This window comes from Myotis davidii, unplaced genomic scaffold, assembly GCF_000327345.1.
Source record: "Myotis davidii unplaced genomic scaffold, ASM32734v1 scaffold142, whole genome shotgun sequence".
Classification (NCBI taxonomy): Eukaryota; Metazoa; Chordata; class Mammalia; order Chiroptera; family Vespertilionidae; genus Myotis; species Myotis davidii.
The window spans coordinates 4780294-4800746 of record NW_006294400.1 but is presented as its reverse complement, the minus strand read 5'-3'; the positions used below and the strand labels follow the sequence as shown (position 1 = coordinate 4800746).

At 36.1% G+C, this 20453-nt stretch overlaps 1 protein-coding gene across 7 annotated transcripts in view; it reads right to left on the bottom strand.

Moving 5' to 3' along the window:
* Positions 1–20453, bottom strand: part of STRBP (spermatid perinuclear RNA binding protein) — a 72286-nt gene that overhangs the window by 31952 nt on the left and 19881 nt on the right. For all 7 annotated transcript variants that reach the window (XR_001514710.1, XM_006768602.2, XM_006768600.2 and 4 more), the window contains exons 5-12: positions 16785–16876; positions 16191–16286; positions 14980–15091; positions 14235–14332; positions 13896–14007; positions 6685–6777; positions 5806–6005; positions 529–687 (exon numbers count right to left, since the gene is read on the bottom strand). Coding sequence is in view for 6 of the 7 variants with exons in the window: in XM_006768602.2 (XP_006768665.1) it covers positions 529–687; positions 5806–6005; positions 6685–6777; positions 13896–14007; positions 14235–14332; positions 14980–15091; positions 16191–16286; positions 16785–16876 (962 nt within the window). In the remaining variant the exon portion in view is untranslated. The remainder of the gene's footprint in view (positions 1–528; positions 688–5805; positions 6006–6684; positions 6778–13895; positions 14008–14234; positions 14333–14979; positions 15092–16190; positions 16287–16784; positions 16877–20453) is intronic.

Genomic DNA, 20453 nt, shown 5'->3' with positions numbered 1-20453 from the left:
GAGCCAAACCAGCCAGGGCTTTTTACAGATATTTTTAGAATTAAGTGGGGGGAAAAACAAGATGTAAAACTGCATAAAAATGTCCTCATAAAAATACTTACAGAGCCCTGGCCAGTGTTGCTCAATAATTAGTGTCAGCCTGCACACCAAAGGGTTGAGGGTTCAACTCCAGGGCAAGGGCACGTACCTGGGTGAGAGGTTAAATGCCCTCCCCAGTTGGGATGCGTGCGGTAGGCAACCAATTCATGTGTCTGTCTCACATTGATGTTTCTCTTTCTGTCTCTCCCCCTCCCTCCCTTCCACTCTCTCTTAAAAAAAAGGGGGTGGGGTGGGGGGGAGTATCAAGTGAGAATTTAAAAAAAAAAATTAAAATGTTATTTAAAAAGGCTGGATGAAAATAAACCAAAATATTAATAATACCTGCCTTTGGAATATATCCATTTATATATACTTTTTTATTTTATTTATATTTTTCAAGTTTTCTATAATGATTTTTTTTCCCCTAAGGAAAATAATGTATAAATATACCTCTAAGGTACTGGAGGTTTCAGTTGTAGAATTTCCAGTATTATTGCTTGAGTTTGAAGACACTGTTTCATTTTTGCTTTCATTATCTGATTTTTCATCGGAACTCATACATTCAATATCTGCATCAAAGCCTGTTGGGTATCCCATTGCCTGCAATACCTGTACAGATTACATTAAGATTCAGTGTTATTCAAACAACAGAAACCACAGAGAATAGATGAAATATTAAAGACAAGAATTTCAAATCCACAACATTTGAATCTATTAACTACCTTGTAGGAAGAGCAAGATGGTACTAAATACATATACAAATCCTTGGTTTTACCTACCAGGGTATCACCATAAAAATGGGAGAAGCCTCCACAGAGTAATTAGGTTTAAATAAAGGATGGTGGAAATGAAAACCTGAGGTTGCTCCTGGTTCATTTAATTTGGAGGTAACAGATGGAGAAAATAGCCAAGTTCAACTAATGAGGTGAGGGGGAACATAAAACCGTACATTGGACTAGAAAAGAAAAAACAGGAGTGTCTAATCCTGAATTTCTCCTCTGGCCCTCAATTTTCCAATTTGTAAGACTGGAAGACTGATTAGTTGACCTCTAAATTCTATGATTCAACCCATTAGGAGAAATTAGCACAAAAAGGCCATCAAGAAGCTTTCTTTACCTTGAAACCAATTTTCCAGTCAATTACAAAGTAACATCTGAACCTTTCTCCTATTGGCCTCTTTGCTTTTAACTAAAACCATAAGTGAGCCCTGAAAGGAAGCATTCAGTCTTTAGGTTCAGTCTCTATAAGAAGTGAACCAGGAACAATTTCAGGTTTGTATTTCCACCCCTTCCTCACAAGAACTGGTTATGGCTTGGCTTCCTCCAATGTTCATTCTTCTAAAGTTCCAGTCAATGCCTGGCATTTCTTATCTTTTATAAAATGAGGTTTTCAGAGCTCTGTATGTGTGTACACACACACGTGCCTTTTAAAACCTCCCTCCAGATGACACTGCTTTTCCGTTTACGAAAAACATTTGTCCACCAGCACTTGTATAAGCCTCTTAAACAGGTTGATATGGCACTGTCAGTTACTAATTTAAAGGTTTATATCAGAAAATAAAGAGAGAGGTTCCTAAAGATCCCTGTATTTGCTTTAGCTTTTGACTAATGTTTTAAGTTGCTGGAACATAAAAGCACATTGTATTTCTGTACAATCCCAGCTATACCTAACAGGTGTCTCTCAAAAAAACTATTCTGAAAACTGATTAGAGGATGCCAGGGGCTAGAGGCGTGGCAAGGGAGACTCACTACTATGAGACATGAGAGGACTTTCTGGGTCAGACAAAATATTTTATATCTTGATGGAGGTGGTAGTTACACGCTTATAAACATTTGCCAAAAACCATAATCTCAGTAAATGATTAACTTTCCTGCATATAAATTATATCTCAATAAAGTTGGCTTTAAAAAGACCATAAATAAAAATAAACTATTCTGATAATCACACAAATGAGCAGCCTGGCAGCCCAGCCTTTATAAACAATGCCATCTGATATAACGGACTAGCCATATAGATAAGGTAGTATCACTAAACAAAAAAGAGCCTAAGAACTCTGTACAAAAGAACTTGAAATTAATTCACCCAATTCATATGGAAAATCTGGCATTCTGTTGAACACTTGAAATCACAAATAAATTCCTTGTATTAATTGGGAATAAAGCCAAGAACCCCCTTTTTTTTTAACATCTTGAGTTCTAAAAGTGGTCAGGTAGTTCTTGACACTGAGCACACACTCACGTCATTTGGTTACAACCTCATCAATGCTTTCTGAGGAAAATGCATGCTCCATTGAGTCCTGAGAATGAATATGTTCTTCCCGAGAAATCACATCCCTGAGAGAACAGTTACTAGCCTGGAATTAACACTAGCTAACAAGCTGCAAGTCAAAAGCCAGAGTCACAAGTAAATTTGGTTTATTCCAATAAAATCTAGATAGAGACATGCAGTTTCCCCCCATTTAAAACAGACAGTTAAAATAGCCTCATGTACATTACTTAGCACCATTTCTCTGCCCTTTTCTCAGATGTCAAAGTCATTTATTTACCTATTATTATAGTAACTTATTTCAATACATTCATAAATTGTTTATATAACAAATAATATCAAAGGATACAGAATACTTGCAATGCAGCTCAACTGACAAAAATTTCAAGTTAAGTAATTTTCTAGGAATACATAATTCAAAGATTATTAACTGGGGTGAGGGCATGTGCGGGGGGGTAGGGGAGGCCGGGGGAAGTTCAATGGGGAAAAAAAGGAGACATATGTACTACTATTTGTAATACTTTAAACAATAAAATTTAAAAAAAAAGATTAACTGGTATATGCTATAAAAAGTGAAGAGTTCTCAGACTTCTGGAATGAAAGTTTGTTTGAAATGAAAATTAAGGCCAAAAATTTGCTATACCAAAGAAAGGTGGGTTTCAAATGTCTAGCTAACAAATCCAACCTAAGGAACACATCAAATAAGCTGAAATTCACAAGATGAGTCGTGGAAATAAGGTGACTGGGAAGTCCAGTGTAATCATGCCTTTTTTTTCTCATGATAGGGGGCTGAGACTGAGAAAGATTACACCCTAAAAGACTAGAGGCCAAGAGTGAAAACACATAAAAACACATCCTACCCCACGGCTCTCTACTCAAAACAAAGTCCCATTCATGGCTTCTGTCTCATAGAGAGCTGATAGCTCCAAGAAATCTCCAAAGAGCCTTCACTTCCTGTCCCCTTCTAACTGATCTTTTTTCCATAATGAATAAGATTCTTTCCATGAAATACGGCTGCTTTTGTCCCTACAGGTGTTACTTGTGAGGGACTCTAAGGAGAAATAACTAGAGGAGGAAAGGGAAGGTTGGCCACTGTAGGCTTCCTGTTGCTGAGCTGCCAGGCTCTTGTGGCAGAAATTGGTTTCTTCTTGTTTTGATTCTATGGTGTGATTTGTCATAACAAGTACAGAAACCTACACCAAGCTTAGTGAGAAATGCAAGGAATTTTATCAAGTGGAACCTACTTTCACAAACACATGTTGGATATAAAACGCTCTAATATAGAATTTTTAACGTGGTATAACCTTATGGATGACAATTTGGAAATATATGCCTGATATTAATAGAAATCTTAATACATATTTAATGAATTAACAGACCATTCAAATGGGCTTTCTTCTTGACCTGGTAATTCTACCTGTAGAATACATCTTAAGGGAGAATCATACTAGTTCAAAAAGATGTAATCAACAGAAAGTATATAAATTTAAGAAAGGATTAGTGACATTGCAGTAGAATGGTGGTAATGAAATATTAGATGCTCAGTAAAAATGAGAACAATCTTTGTGATAACTATTTAAAAAACCTCAATATATTTTTAGATGAACAAAGAAAACATGATCCTATTTTAAGTATATATTTTGTAGTTCCCATCATTATTTTTTAAAATACATTTTATTGATTTTTCACAGAGCGGAAGGGAGAGGGATGGAGAGTTAGAAACATCAATCAGAGAGGAACATCAAATCAGCTGCCTCCTGCACACCTCCTACTAGGGATGTGCCCTCAACCAAGGTACATGCATTTTCTAAATCTCCAGTGGTATTTCAGGTGCTACCCCATGTTTGGTCAAAGAAATAGATAAAATATTCACATTAAATAGAATCATAAAGACTAAAAATAGCCACACATCAATTCTAGTCAAGTTTTCCCATCAAGTGAGTTTGCATCAAACTTAGAAAAGTATTTTTCATTTTTAGTACTTTTTGGATTTTGAAATTGTAAGTTGGAGGGGATTTGGAAAAATACATACCAAAATGTTAATGGTTATTATGAGAACACATAGCATCTAAATCATGTCATATTACAAAATTTACCACTTTACTAACTCGCCCAAATTTTACTAAATTGCAATTTGCTATGAAGCCTCTAGTTTATACAGTATTAAAGGTTACTACAAAATAACCACAAACTGTATCTCTGTACCATGGACATCTTTTAAAAGATATCATGCTATTCCTTCTTACAAAGGCCTACCCAAGGAGAATGCCCACCTGATTTTTATGCCAGAACAACTGTGCCTCTCATAATCAACTGTCCATTCTTATGTCATAGACAGTGGATCAAGATTTCACCTGCTTTTGTGTCAGATGCCAGAGAACCTAGGTCTATATTTGTGACTCATTCTCAGAATACATTGTAGCTAAATTATCAAACTGTATTTTTAGCCTTATTCCTGGCTTCACCTTTTCCCTCATTCTTGGCTTTCTTCTTCTGTCTATTTCATCACACCTGAAGTACCCCTTTTATAAATAAGACAGAACATAAATATCATTTTATATTATTAAAGCTTAGTTCTTACTTTTCTGCATTGTTCTTATTATTACCTGACATGTAACTTACTCACTTATATATCTGTGACCTGTCTCCCCAACATATCACACTAGAATGCAAGCTCCAGGAGGATAAAGACTTTGCTCCTTGCTGTATCCTTAGTTCTAGGATAATATCTGCATCTACATTAATAACGCTTCTTGCAAAATGGAATGATCATGGAAACAGACCATTTATATCTTATGCCAGATTGTTACATAACAGAACTTTTAAGTGAAAAACTTATCTTCAGTCTACATGGCCTTTGACATTTTCACATATGTCTACAAAAGGTCAAATGTGCTCTTAGAGGGATTCCAATATTTAGGAATTTTCTACAAACCTACATGAATTGGCTCAATCCTATAACATATTACCTATGTAAATCCTCTGAAACACAGAAAAGCACCAGGAACAAAGACAATGATCAAATTTATGACAGAAAATAATCTGCAAATAGCAAATATCCCATGATAAAGAAATGTTTAAACAAATAATATTACATCAATATCATGTTACTCAAACAACCATTAAATATCATTTATGAAGCTTTTAACACATGGGAAAACATTCATGACATGTTAAATGAAGAAAATCAGAGGGTAAAATTGGATAAAACATATATAAATATGAATCATCTGTCTCAGAAATATGCAACTAACATTTTTATTTCTTTTTCTTCTGTGTTTTCCAAATTTTGTATAATCAACACATATTTTACAACCAAAGAAGAATTTTGTGACCAGAAATCACAAAACTCTTTATATTATTAAAATCTAAAAAAAGTTCTATTAATTTAATATAGGAAAATAAACACCTTATTTACAACATAAAATAGCAAAGCACTAGAAAGTTAAAGACATACAGTACCTTCACTGCTACATGAAGCTTTGCTGTTTTCTTGGATGGTCCTGAGGCTTCGTATGTTGTACCATCCACGTCTACAGACATTGTGAAGACTGGGGCATGGACAGGGCCAGACTGAGATAAGAGCTTATACTGAAGCCCAGGCCTGATCTGATTTAGCCTCATTAGCGCATTCATAAGATCTATTGCTTTACTATCCAGAACTGTTAAGAAAAGAGAGAGAGAGATCAGATATTAAACCATTTTGCTTTAATCTATGCATCTGTAGGTTCCTAGTGATCACTATAAATTCATCAGATTTTTTAAAAGAAGAATTTAAAAAATATATACAAATAACTTCATATAATTATAAAATTACTCCTTAAATTATGCTAACATCACTGTAAAAATAATATGCACTACTACAGCTATACATTAATTTTCGTTTGGCAAAATTAATATACCCTAAACCAGTGATTTTCAACCAGTGTGCCACAAGAATTTTTAAAACATACAATACCTAACTATTTAGTCAGGGGCACTGACCTGTTTTTCCCTTAGATTGTCAAATAGAAAAACAACAGCCAACACAATAGCTGTCCAGTGTGAATGAATAAAAATTATCCCTTTTTTTGGTCATATCAGGAAATATATATCTTTTGGTGTGCTGCAGAATTTTAGTAATTATTTATGTGTGTCATGAGATGAAAAAGGTTGAAAATTGCTGTTCAAAGCAATGAAGCTTGGAAACAAAAGAAGTTATTTAATCATCAATTTCTCAGTGAAGATCTATTCTAAAAACCCCAATTCAAATCAATCAAATTCTTCACTATGAAAATTTTCGTTTCCTGAGACTATGAGTCTTTTCTAGTTAACATCTATAAGAATAAAGATTTTACATACTTTTCCTTAAGTTCCGTTTCATCTTCTTATTGGGATCTTTATCATCTCCTAACCCATCTTCAAATGGCCTTTTCAAAGCTGAAGATCCAGCACCTAAACAATTACAAGAGATTCATTATCAGTCAAAACAATGATTCTATTTCTCTACCAAATGTACATACTATGTTCAGAAAGGGAAACCTTAGGAATCACAAAGACCATAGTACTCTTTCATTGAACAATTAAATTACTGTATTTACCATTTTGTAATAGCAAAAACTTTTAAAGTAAATCTTTATGAAACAATTTATCCTTTTTGATAAATATTTATTTTCCCATTCATTCATATATACAAATACAAACACCTATGTATATATTCACATCTGTTTATGCATGGACAGAAATAGGTCTGGGAAGATATATATCAAAATGTTAAAGGTAGTGTTCTCTGATATTAGGATTTATTTTTACTTATGTCTTTTCAAGTATTTCTATAACTTAACATTTATTACTTTGTATAAATTTTTAAAGCTCACATGTTAAATCTTAGGCTTTTGGAAATCTGATTATTTCTCACATTACAAAATATTCTCTGTCTGTCGAGTCAAACCCTACTTAAGATTTTATTTACAGTTCATCTTTTCCATGAAGTTTTCTTCAGCTTTTTTCTCATCTCAACTTTCTAAGAGTTTCTATGGTATCAGAAATATAAAGCGTCCCATGTGGTAGTGTGTCATTGGCTATTTCACATGTTTTCTTAGTGCTCTAATGAAGGTCAAAGATATTTTGCCCGTGTCTTGTATCTTTAAAACTATCACAAGACTTAGAAACATCATAGTGGGTATGAACCAAAACTGAATGATATGCAATTTCTTGGGTAAAGCAGCTAGTTTGTAACGCTGTCAGGCAAAAGGCTTTGCTGTCCAGGTTAAAACCAATCAGAGAAAGGCTCATCAACCTCTCCAAGTATTTTAAAGATCTCTGTCTCTTCAACTTAAAAACTGGTGTGGGTTTTTCCTAAGGGGAAGTTATACTCAAGAGATTCTGCCACAAGATTTCCAGATACTTCTAATGAGACCTTGTAAGTATACTAACATTAACTACATATTCTTTAATCATCAAGATTTGTTGTCTCTTGAGGCAAACACTGACTTTACACTTGCTTGAGTCAATGCTTACTGCTGAGGTCTATAAATCTTGATGTTCTCTTCTACAGAAGGCACTATCTGCTTATCTGCTTAGTATTGTATTTCATCTGCATTATATAAAACCCTATGTGCCACTGTGGACTCAAGGGACCCGGGTTCGATTCTGGTCAAGGGCATGTACCTTGGCTGCAGGCACATCCCCAGTGGGGGGTGTGCAGGAGGCAGCTGATCGATGTTTCTAACTCTCTATCCCTCTCCCTTCCTCTCTGTAAAAAAATCAATAAAATATATTTTTTAAAAACCATAAAAAAAACCCTATGTGCCAGTCTCCTCCCTCTTTAAGAGAGAAAAGTTCAAAGGGAACACAGTCTACTCAATCACTCAACTGTTCACTAAGTTACATTAAAAGCTGCTACCTGACTGTGCAGAAATCACAAATGCTTAAAAGCATAGATCTCATCTCTAAATCCTCCGGCTATGAAGTTCCATGGATTAAACTTCCTTCTCCCATCCCAGCGCTTGTAGAACAGCTATAAATCTGGGGCTAACCATAATAGTAATAGGGGTGAGGGAGGAGGTAGAAATGGGCTTGTTTTATAAAATGCACGTCATTTTCAATCTATATAATATCTAGAAATGAGAAGTGATCATTTGAGAGGCAATAATTTTTAAAAACATTATGAGAGTGCTTACTATATGCCTGGCACTGTTTTTAATATCTTACATGTATTAATTTATTTAATCATCACCCTTTAAAGCATGTACTTCTATCATCCTCATTATAATTTCATGTATGTATTCATTCAGTAACAAATATTAACTGAGAATTTTCTATGTGCAGGATAATTTTAGATGCTGGACAAGAGAACAAAACAATGTCTCAAAGAGTTTATGCAAAAAATAAAAAGTTTATGCAAGGTGGTGGAAAGGAATTACAGCATGTCCTATAGTTTTGAACACAATGAAAAAAAAATAAGAGGCTTAAAGGGGAGGAGGTGTTGCTGTTTTGTTTGTAGTGCTCATCAGAAAGATCAAAAAGGTATTGCTGATACGTGTGACCTTTTGATGAAGACTTAAGGAAAATAAGAATGAGCTATTCACTATTAAGGAATGAGCCCCAAGCAAGGAAAACAGCCCAATACAAAGGGCAGGAACATGCTAGGAAACAGCATAAAGGCCTGAGTGGTTGGAATCCACCTGACCCAGGAGGAGAGGACAGCAGAAGATGAGGAGAGGCAGTAGTTCTGAACCCAAGCTGCCACTAATTCATCAGACGAACTTCCACAAAATATCGAAAAGTTCCACTTCCAGTATAAGAAAGTAAGTAAATTGAAAAAGCCTTCCTGATGTAATTAGAAAAACTGGACAAAATGAAGAATAAAATATGCTCCCAGACAGTGAAGACTATGGAGTGAGTTAGGTCTGGGAGAGGAAGGGAGCCCTGTCTTAGGGCCACATTTCCCCTAGGGCAGTGGTCGGCAAACAGTACAACGACTGAAATTTCTTTTGAGAGCCAAATTTTTTAAACTTAAACTATATAGGTAGGTACATTGTTATTAACTTAATTAGGGTACTCCTAAGCTGGCCTTTGCTAGAAACGATTGAGGTATGTTCGCTGAGGTCAACTCCTTCCAAATCTCCCATCCACACTCGTCTTGTATACTTGTTTCTCCTATTAAATTGATGACAAAAATACCTGTAGGATTTGCAGCTGGTTGGAAAAATACAGGTAAATTTAAGCTTCGAGTAGGTACTTTTGTCACCCGCGCACAATTTGCGGACGCGACTAGCACTAACCACTGCACTGAGACTGCTGACTGACTGGCTCACTCAACTCATGCATGAAGCGCGCGCTGCATATCCTGCGGCCCGCCTGCGTCACGTCTCCCGTCGCCTGACGGAACGACACCCTCCACTTCTTCTAAAGCTACTTCTTCAAAATAGACTCGCCCAGGCCGAAAACCGACTTCTGCGCATGGGCCACAAAGTTTCAATCGCGCACGCACGTGGTATTTTGTGGAAGAGCCACACTCAAGGGGCCAAAGAGCCGCATGTGGCTCGCGAGCGGTGGTTTGCAGACCACTGCTCTAGGGGCATCTTCCAAGTCCAGAAACAGCCAGTAAGGATTGTGGGGGCAAAAACTGAGGTGTGAGGGCCTCCAAGGGAAGTCCTGTTGAATCTCCCCCCACTGTGGATCTCATGAGGACTGAAGCCTAACTTCAAATCACCTTCTTCCCTGATTACATTAAAATGACCCAGGATTGCCAAAGTCACTAACCACTCCCAGAAACAGGTATAAATCTGCCCTGGGGAAAGATAGTATTACTCTAGCCTTTAAATTCTCCACAATTTTTTCATCTTAAGTCTCCAGCATTCACAATAACCAGGTACATAAGAAGATAAGATATTATGATCAAAAATCAAAGAAGGAGCAGACAACAGAAACAGAGCCAAAAGAGACCCAGATGATGGAGCTTTCAACAAACAAACTTTATTAAAAAGAATAATCAGAATGCTAAAGAAATTTAAAAGTAAAAAATAAAAACTAGAAGAATTTCTGGAAGAAAATCTGAAACTATAAAAGATCCAAATTCTAAAAATGGAAAATATAATATAAATTAAGAACTAATAGACCTGCAAGTGGAACTAGACAATCCACAACAGAGGGAAACTGACATACTCTTCCAGTAATCAGAAGAACAAGTAAACAAAACTATAGTATAGGTGTACAAGATCTGAACAGCACAACGAACAAATGTACTGCAAATGTTCATAAAGAACATTCGGACCAACAACTGCAAAATGTACATAATTTTCCAGACAAAATCATTTACAAAAACTGACTAAGTACTGGAACATAAAACAAGTCTCAAAAAAAAAAAAATCAAAGGATAGAAATCAAACAAAACATGTTCTCAGATTATAGTAGAATAAGTGGGAACTCAAATATAAAGTGGTAACTAAAAAATCCTTTTCTGTCTGGAAATTAAGCAATGACAACAAAGAATAAAGAATATTCTTTATTCTTATAGATGTTAAGTTTTTTGAGTGTAGACTCAGTAACCAGGAGGTCGTGGTTCGATTCCTGTTCAGGCAGGGCACATGCCTGCGTTGCGGCCTCAATCCCCAGTAGCGGGGCATGTAGGGAAGACCGTCTATCAATGATTCTCTCTCATCATTGATGTTTTTATCTCTCTCTCCCTCTCCCTTATTCTCTGAAATCAATAAAAATGTATTAAATAGCCCTAGCTGGTTTTGCTCAGTGTATAGAGCCTCAGCCTGTGGACTGAAGAGTTCCAGGTTCGATTCCAGGTGGGTGTGTGGGAGGCAACCATTGATGTGTCTCTCTCACATCAATGTTTCTCTCTGTCTCTTCCCTTCCCTTCTACTCTGTCTAAAAATCAACAGAAAAAATATCCTCAGGTGAAGAGTAACCAAAAAAAAATAAATAAATTTATATGTATGTGTGTGTGTGTATTAAATAGCTCATGTGTCAAAGAACTGATAATAAGGGAAAATAAAAGATAGTTTTAACCTAGTGATAATAAAAATACTAATGTCAAAAGCGTGTACTAGGTGCTCTTTCCCCCTCCCCACGTGGGAGTCTGTGCTGTGAGGTTCTTTCCCCTTCCCCACGTGGGAGTCTGTACTTGTTCTTTAATAAATTTCCACCTTGGCTATACCATCCCCGCCCCCCCCCCGCAAAAAAGCGTGTACTATACACATAAATCTAGGCTTAATGGAAAAATAGCAAATTACACCCAAAGAAGGTAAATTTATAAAACTATTTTAAAATTTAGATGAAATGGATAAATTCGTAGAAAAAAACAATTTACCAAACCTCTCACAAGAGGATGACAGTCTCATACCTATTTAGTAAAGTTGATCCATAATTTAAAACCCTCCCACAAAGAAAACCAAGTGCTCAAATCGCCTCAATAATAAATTCTTGTAAGCATTTAAGGAAAAAATAACATCAATCTTATGCAAACTCCTACAAGGAACAAAAAAGGAAGGGACAATCTCCAATTCACTTTATGAGACCAACATAATCTTAGAGGCAAAACAATACAACAAAGGAAAACTGCTGGCCAATCTAACACACGAACAGGATTTGCTTACAAAACCTATGCAAGACTGCTCATACCAACTTTATTTGTGATAACCAAAACTGGAAACAAACGAATTCCCTACAACAGATATACAGTTAAACAAAGTCTGGCTCATCCAATGCCACAGAATACTACTCAGCAATAAATCTAATGACATGTACAACAACTTGGACAGGCCATAAGGACATTACACTGGGGGATGGGAGGGGACTAGACAATCCACAACAGAGGGAAACTGACATACTCTTCAGTAATTAGAAGAACAAGTAAACAAAAAAGGGGAGATCTCAAAAGATCACATACTGTATAACTCCTTGAAGTGACAAAAATATAGAGGAAAGTCAGTGGTTTCCAGGGTTTAGGGATGATTAAGAAGAAAGAAGCGGGTGTGACTATAAAGGGGCAGTATGTGGAAGATGAAATAGTTCTGTATCTTGATTGTGAAGGTGGTTTCACAAATCTACACATGTAATAAAATGGCATAAAACATATACATACACATGGTATCAATGTCAAGTTCTTGCTTTTGATATTGTACAGCAAGCATGTCAAACTCCTGGCTGGCGAGGCATGCGGCCCACTTGCCACGAGTTTGACATGCTTGTTGTACAGTACTAGAATATAAGATGTAACTAGTAGGGGAAATTGACTAAAGGGTACATGGGAACTCTCCGTGCTAACTAGGCAACTTCCTTTGAGTCTGATTTTAAGATGAAAAATTAAGGGGGAAAAAAATTACTGCTTGTTGAGAACAGGCAAATGGGGCAAGGTCAGAAGCAGAAAGACCAAGATAGAGAAGTTATTACAATAACCCAGTTGAGAGATGATGGCAGCTTAGGCCAGGATGGCAATAGTGAAGAAGTTAAAGAAATAGCTGAATGCTGGAGATACTTTGAATATAAAACAGACAGGATTAGTTGATGATTTGGATATGGAGGGAAAAAAGAGAGGATTCAAGGATAAAGGTTTTTGCTTGAACATATAGAAGGATAGAGTTTCCAGTGACTGGAAAGAGCAGATCAGGGGTAGCATAAGGAGAGATTTTTGGATTTTAGACATCTTAAGTTTGAGATGGCTGTTAGACATCTGGGTGGAAAACTGGGGAAACTGGGTCTGACTGAGGTCAAGGGCTGGTAGTCTGGTGAGGAATAACTGGTGTTAAACATCCTATCTTCTAGTATAACAGGAGATGGGGGGGGGTGATATTTTTTGAGGCATAACGAGGAGAGTAAGTGGATTCATATTTGAGTCTGCTGTATTCGAGGAACTGAGTCAGGCATCTTAATCTGTCCATAGCCAATAAAGCAGGGTAACATCCCTAGGACAAAAGCAAACTCATTGCTCAAGACCTAAAGCTAGTAAAGAGTGGGGCTATGACTAGAACCCAGGCAATACTGACCCCAAAATCTATGCTCTTTCCACTGAAACTCAAACAGACTAGTACAAATGGAAGATACTCCTGGATTTTTCAATATACTTTTCCTTTATATTTGTTTTCTCTTTCTTGGTTATGTAACAGTTCCAAGTACAGCGATAACATCATCTCCTAGTTTATGGCTTACCTCTTCTCTTAGACCAGAGATTCTCAAAGTATGGTCCCTACATCTATGCCGTAATGGAATCTGGCCAACATAGTCAACTGAGTTCATCACTAATAAGAGTAAATAATAGCAAGCTGATGTCACTGATGGGACAGAAAAGCAGAAAGTCGGGGGGGGGGGCAATAAAAATCCTTATGCATGACTTGGATTAACAATTTGTTTAAATTAAGGTATAATTGGGACAACATTATATTAGGTTCAGGTGTTCAATATAATAATTCCACATTTGTCTATACTGTGAAATGATCCCACAATAAGTCTAGTTAGCATCAACAATTATTAAATTCCCTCACCTCTAATAAGAGATGCACCCCATAATCATCTCTACCACTGCCCATGCCCAACACCAATAAAAACACTTTTATACTCACCTTCTTTATCAGTAACTGACCAGGAGTATTTTTGAAAAGGCTTACTAGACGGAAGGGGGTCCATCTCCAGCACTTTATAAATCTGGCCAAAGGCTGACAGTCTCAGTGCATGCTGAAGAACAAAAGATTATAGTTATTCACATTTCAACAGCCATTTATAAAGCCCTTTTATAAAGACATAGAACATCTAGCTAAAAAGACTATTCATTTAACACTAAAGTTATGATGGAAAAGTTCCCTTAACAATAGGCAAGAAAATAGTGTTTAAATAGAAAAAACTCAGAAACTGAAGTGATGATATCCCTCTAATAGATCACAGTGATGTGCCCCATCTTCTACCTGGGCACTATGGGTAATATCTTCTTTTTGCTGGATGGTCATATAGCTCAGAGCATCTGTTGGGTCTCGCTCACAAGGATCATGAAGACCAGGACCCCCTTTGGTAAAGGCAAAAGAAAGACACAAGTACCACTTAGAACTGAGTTTAGAATTCAATAAACTAACAGAGAAAAAGGGAATAGAGGGGGGGAAAACTGAGAAACTACATCTGCTTAACTAAATGGAGTACAAAGGACACTCTCATTTTCAATATGTTAGCACCTAAATGTCCTCATTTTACTGGAAGTCACATATATCTAAGGTCAACATTTGGTCTTACTCTGAGAATTTAGACACAGCATGATAAATCATCCCAAATCTTTAAAGGGATTACATATAGAAAATAAAACCAAATTTAAAGTTTCCAAATTAAACACCAGAGTGCAAACAGAGTGAACTTAATACATTTTAACCAAACATCTGCATTTTCAAATTCAGAGCTCAAGGTAAAGCAAATTCATAGCAGACACAGTATCTTATTAGTACCATTTATGTTAGTATATATAAAACATAAATTACATTTATTGAAACAGAGTTTTATATTTCAACATACAGATATCCTATTTTCCTATTTGCTAAAATTCCAAGTAAAACAACTCCTACATATCACTTTCTGGTGCAGAGGATAAATTTAATAAGGATTTAGAAAAATAAACCAAAATGTGATTTTTCTGATTCTTCTGCCTCCAGAGTTTGAAACCCTTACCAGGAAGTAGTATTCCAGATGCCAAACACTCCATTACTCGTCTCAAGGCCTCCCCAGCGCCCAAAGGTCTATTACAAGTACCTATAGACTTTTCACATATAAGCTCTAGTGGCTAGAAGATATTAAATTACAAATTAGTACATGCATCAAGTGTTAAAAGGATTCCAGTTAAATGTGAGCTGACATTTCTATCTACAATGAAGGCCAAAACCATGAAAGTCCATTTATGATTTAGGACTCAATTAACTTTTCCCCTTTGTTTATTAACCTTTAACCCAGCTAGTGTTTTTAAATCTACCATTTTTGAGATAATATATTCAGAAGACATTTTGTTATAAAACTTGAGTTACCCTGAAAAGATCACTTAAGAAATTGTGGTCACTTAACTGATTTAATAAAAATATAACAAGCCTTCATATAAGTTAGTAATAGCTAATAACTAATCAATATTCAAACCCAACCCTATCTCCCACATAACCTAAGAAGCACTTAAACCACAATAAGACTTCATTTCAGACAGCCTGCCTCAAGTACTACAATTAGAATAAATGAAGGACCAAATCTCTATATTTAATAAATTAAAAACTGATGATACTATATGAAAGTTATAATTGCTAGACTAATTTAAAATGACCCTTTAATCCGGCCAGTGTTGCTCAGTGGTTGAGTGCTGACCCATGCACCATGAGGTCACAATTTGATTCCTGGTCAGGGCACATGTCTGGTTTGTGGGCTCGATCCCCAACAGGGAGCATGCAGGAAGCAGCCCATCAATGATTCTTTCTCATGACTGACATTTCTATCTCTCTCTCCCTTCCTCTCTGAAATCAATAAAAAATATAAATTTTTTTTAAAAAATGGAAGCAGCACTGAAAGAGCGATGTGCCAGTCAAGGAGCTTTCATGGGCAGTAGTGAATAGTGCAGAGCAAAGTGCAAAAAGACATTCACTTCTAAAAGATATAGAGGCTTTTTGTCAGAGAAAAAAATCTCAGGCTCTGTAACATGAATTATGATGAGGTAAAAGAGACATGTTACATACATAAAAACGAATTCATATGAAAAGGTGCATAATTTTTTCCCAAAACAAAAATAGGCAATGCATACCTCAGCTAACTCAGAATACAGCTATTTCATAGTAATATGTAATTTCTGCAGGAATTTCTCTGACTTTACTTCAGAATTTGCTTTTTAACTGTATTTAAGTACTTACCCATCCTTTTAATGGTGCCCATGTGGGGACTCTGTTGCACAAATCACGCAGAATACGAAGGACAATGACACACGATTTTAATCCATTTGCCCTTGCCTAAAACAAACAAAGTGATTCCAATGTCCTTGTTGAAATCCATTCATTTAAGCACAATGATCATGGATAGGTTCTTTAAAGTGAATACTAATTAGTCGATCATAATCAGTTGTCAAACAAATTTTAAAAATAAAGTAAAATTATAATTCAGAACGGCAAGTTTTAATGTAAAGGAAGCATACTATTAAAATTGCTTTTATAGCCTCATGACAACACACCATTCTGGGTCACTAAAGTTTTCACTTTTCTTGCCCATGTTTGTATTTTATAAGCCACCATTTGAAATTCAGAGTGCTAAGCTGAAAAGGATTATATTATAATTAAACATCACCTATATCTTAGAAGCCATACTAGGCATTTTACCTAAATTAACTCATTTACTCTTATGACCGTATAAGGTAGAGTACCCCACTTATAATTTACACAGAAATCATTAAGTGGCAAGTATGAAACCTATGCAAGGCTATATCAGCAGTAAGATAAAAACAAAGAGCCAACCTGAAACCATTTGGCATGTCGAAGAGACGCCAAGGCGTTCAGGCATTTCTGCCTGTCCAGTAAGTCTGGAGGATCTTTCATCGCAACCTTTTCTAATGGAAAAATGGGATAGAGAGAGACACATACAATTTGACCAAGGAGTTCCTGTCAAATTACCAAACAATAAATTTTTTTTAAAAGAGCGGCATTTGAGTTATTAACTAATAAGACTCCCAGAAGATTTCATGATTTGGTTTAGTTGTTTTTTTAAAGTTACATGCACTATGATTACTTAAGTAAAAAGTCATCAGAGCCATTCTGTGCACAAGTAAACAGGAGCACAAAGGCATTCAGTCAGTAAACAAATCAATGATCACCGCTACATACAATCTGGGATCTTATTAAGCACATATAACATCAAAGGGCACAAAATAGGTACATAGCACTTGTTCCTTTGGCTGGGTGCAAGCAGTGCAAATCTGGGACTAATAGTAATCATAACTATTTTTTATAGAAGGAATCTTAATCAATTCTTAAGGAAAACTGGGGCTCTTTTATATAATCAATTTGAGATATACTACGAATACACTGTGTATAGCAATTTTATTTTTTTACAACTAAATAAACTTATCCAACAAGATAGCCATTAACAGAAACTTTACCCCATTGATGAAAACTGTTCAAGGGTCATATTGGAGTTCCCCCATTATTTCTTTTCTAAGCCAAAATTATCAAAACTACAAAAATGAAAAACACTGAAATATATTTCAATTCTAAATTATATAAAATTTTTAAAGGCAGCAAAGAATACTATCTAATTACAGCTATTTGACTTGCCTTAACATTTTAAATTTGGATTAGAGGGCCCAAAACAGCAAAATTAAGAATTCAAACATGTGATTAATGAAAAATATCCACACTTGAGAAAAATGTCATATGATACTAAATCCAAGTTTAAGAGCCAAATATATTCCCTCTAAGCGATTACTGAGTGGGATTTCACTTTTTGAAGACTTGGTGCATTATTTAAATGCCAACAAAAACTACAAATGTTTCTTGGGGAGAAATTTTGTCTAGCCCAATGAAGTCAGATTCACCATTCTCCTTTAAGAACTTTTAGATGTAGGAAAGTCCACCAATACTTCTTCCTAGCATTATCATAATAATGAGAATTGGTAGTATGCTGTGTGGGCTAATTGATACAATGTAAATATTTTTAAGTAAGAGGCAGATAACTGATAATTTTTGGCTTCCTCATTTACAGGATTCCATTATGACATATATTCTAATTGGTAGCCTGCCATTAACTAAAACTGAAGGCATAATGCCCAGCAGAAAACAAATCTTTCAGAGGAAGAATTGGGGTTTTCTATAGCAGTGGTCACCAACCGGTGGTCCGCGGACCACTGGTGGTCCATGAGGTCTGAAATGTTGTTGACCACTATTCTATAGGCTGCAACATTTTAAAGGCTGAAGTGCTACACACTTATTTTCTGACCCGGTGAGCTCTACACCAGATATTTGCATTGATTCACATTAACTTCTGCCAACAAATTCACAACACAGGGCCTCATTTCACTACCCCCTTTTATTAAAAAATTGGGCAGCCTCAAAAAGTATAAATGTGGATTCATTTATAACCATAAGCAAATATACTATGGATTTTCACTTCATAGGTGATCTAGTTCCTGGACTTGCTCAATTTTGTCTTTATAATGACACAAACATACAATTAACTCATTTTAATGTTATATCGAAATGTTTAACTGTGGTCAATGCAAGCATCTGCATAAAGCTCACATACCAGATCAAACAAACTACTATAAATGAATGATTAGAATATCTTAAAAGTTAGACATGACAAAGGTTGACTGACTGCTAAGTAATGTAATCCCCAAAGGAGGTATGGGCTGTACTTATTTTTTAAAATCTCAATCTCTAAGAATGAGGCAAGCTTCATTTTAGTCTATCATCTTACAAGTAGGAGTTGGGAAGGGGGATGGGGTAATGCAAGACAGAAGGGAGGCAGAGGAAGTTTGGATAGGAAAAGACAAGGCAAACCAAAACCCTTTTAAACTTTCTGGTACTTTCATCCAATGGTCAGAACTTGTAAATAACATCTCATGCTCATTACAAAACATATTTTTAAAGGGGGACAATGGCAAAAATATGAAGATAAATTATTTCATCCCCAAAGTCAGAATACAACCACAAACTCTTATTTAAAAAAACAACAACAGAGGCATCAGCTTGCTACAGACAGTCAACATTTGGAGGCAACAGTTTCCACTAAGACAAGATGGAGGGGCAGGCAGTGAACAGAAGACTTGCACCAGATTCCCATTCACATCACCATCAGAATGCCTATGTTTCTTCCTGCTCTGATAGTCAAAATGTCAAAAGATCCAAAATGTTTCAATATTCATGAGGTGGGACACAGTAGAGGAAATTCATCTAATGTTACCTTCCTCAAAGTTTCTTTTTTTTTTTTTTTTAAATATATTTTATTGATTTTTCACAGAGAGGAAGGGAGAGAGAGAGTTAGAAACATCGATGAGAGAGATACATCGATCAGCTGCCTCCTGCACATCTCCTACTGGGGATGTGGCCGCAACCCAGGTACATGCCCTTGACCGGAATCGAACCGGGGACCCTTCAGTCCGCAGGCCGACGCTCCATCCACTGAGCCAAACCGGTTTCGGCAAAGTTTCTTATTTTAAAACCATGTGAATTCATTCATATGGTAACCAGTACCTGTAAGCCCTGCTTTCCTATTTCCTTTATATATGAATAACATATAGTTTTATATATTTTCATTCATTGAGAAAAATAAATTACTTAATGTGGCAATCATAGAATTGCTGCTGGAAAAACACCACTACTTCTAATAGCAGAACTTCAAGTTTAACTTTTTTTTTTTAAATGTATTTTATTGATTTTTTACAGAGAGAAAGGGAGAGATAGAGAGTTAGAAACATCGATGAGAGAGAAACATCGACCAGCTGCCTCCTGCACATCTCCCACTGAGGATGTGCCCGCAACCCAGGTACATGCCCTTGACCGGAATCGAACCTGGGCCCTTTCAGTCCGCAGGCCGACGCTCCATCCACTGAGCCAAACCGCTTTCGGCGAAGTTTAACATTTTTTAACACACTTCAATATAAGTGTTTCATTTTTGTGAGGAAGCAAAGCTTTTCTGATAAAAGGCAACTTGGAGTCTTTAAATTAGAAACAATGGAACTGTGAGACATTTCATTTTTTCCTACATTGATCAGTAAAACTAATTAAGAAATACAATTGGAATTTAAAAAAGAAAAAGAAAAAGAAAGAAAAGAAATAGTATGGGGAATGGGCATGGGGAGTGACAAAAATGTCCCCCAAAACCATAAACACACACACACACACACACACACACACACACACACACAAAAAAAAACCAAACAGCTTGTAAAAATTTATTGCTCAGTAACCTGGCACCAGGGCATGAAGCCACATAAAGCATTCTGAACAATGGAGGCACTGGAAAAGAAGCCTATTGTGCCGAACTTTATTTTGGTTAGAGGTTAGATCAGTGACCAGAAACACACCGTACTACAGGAAATGTTGGTCAGTTTCTCCAAATTCATACATGCATGCTAACTCTCTTCCCATTAACAAAAACACTAGCCTAGACACTGGATAGAGAAAAGC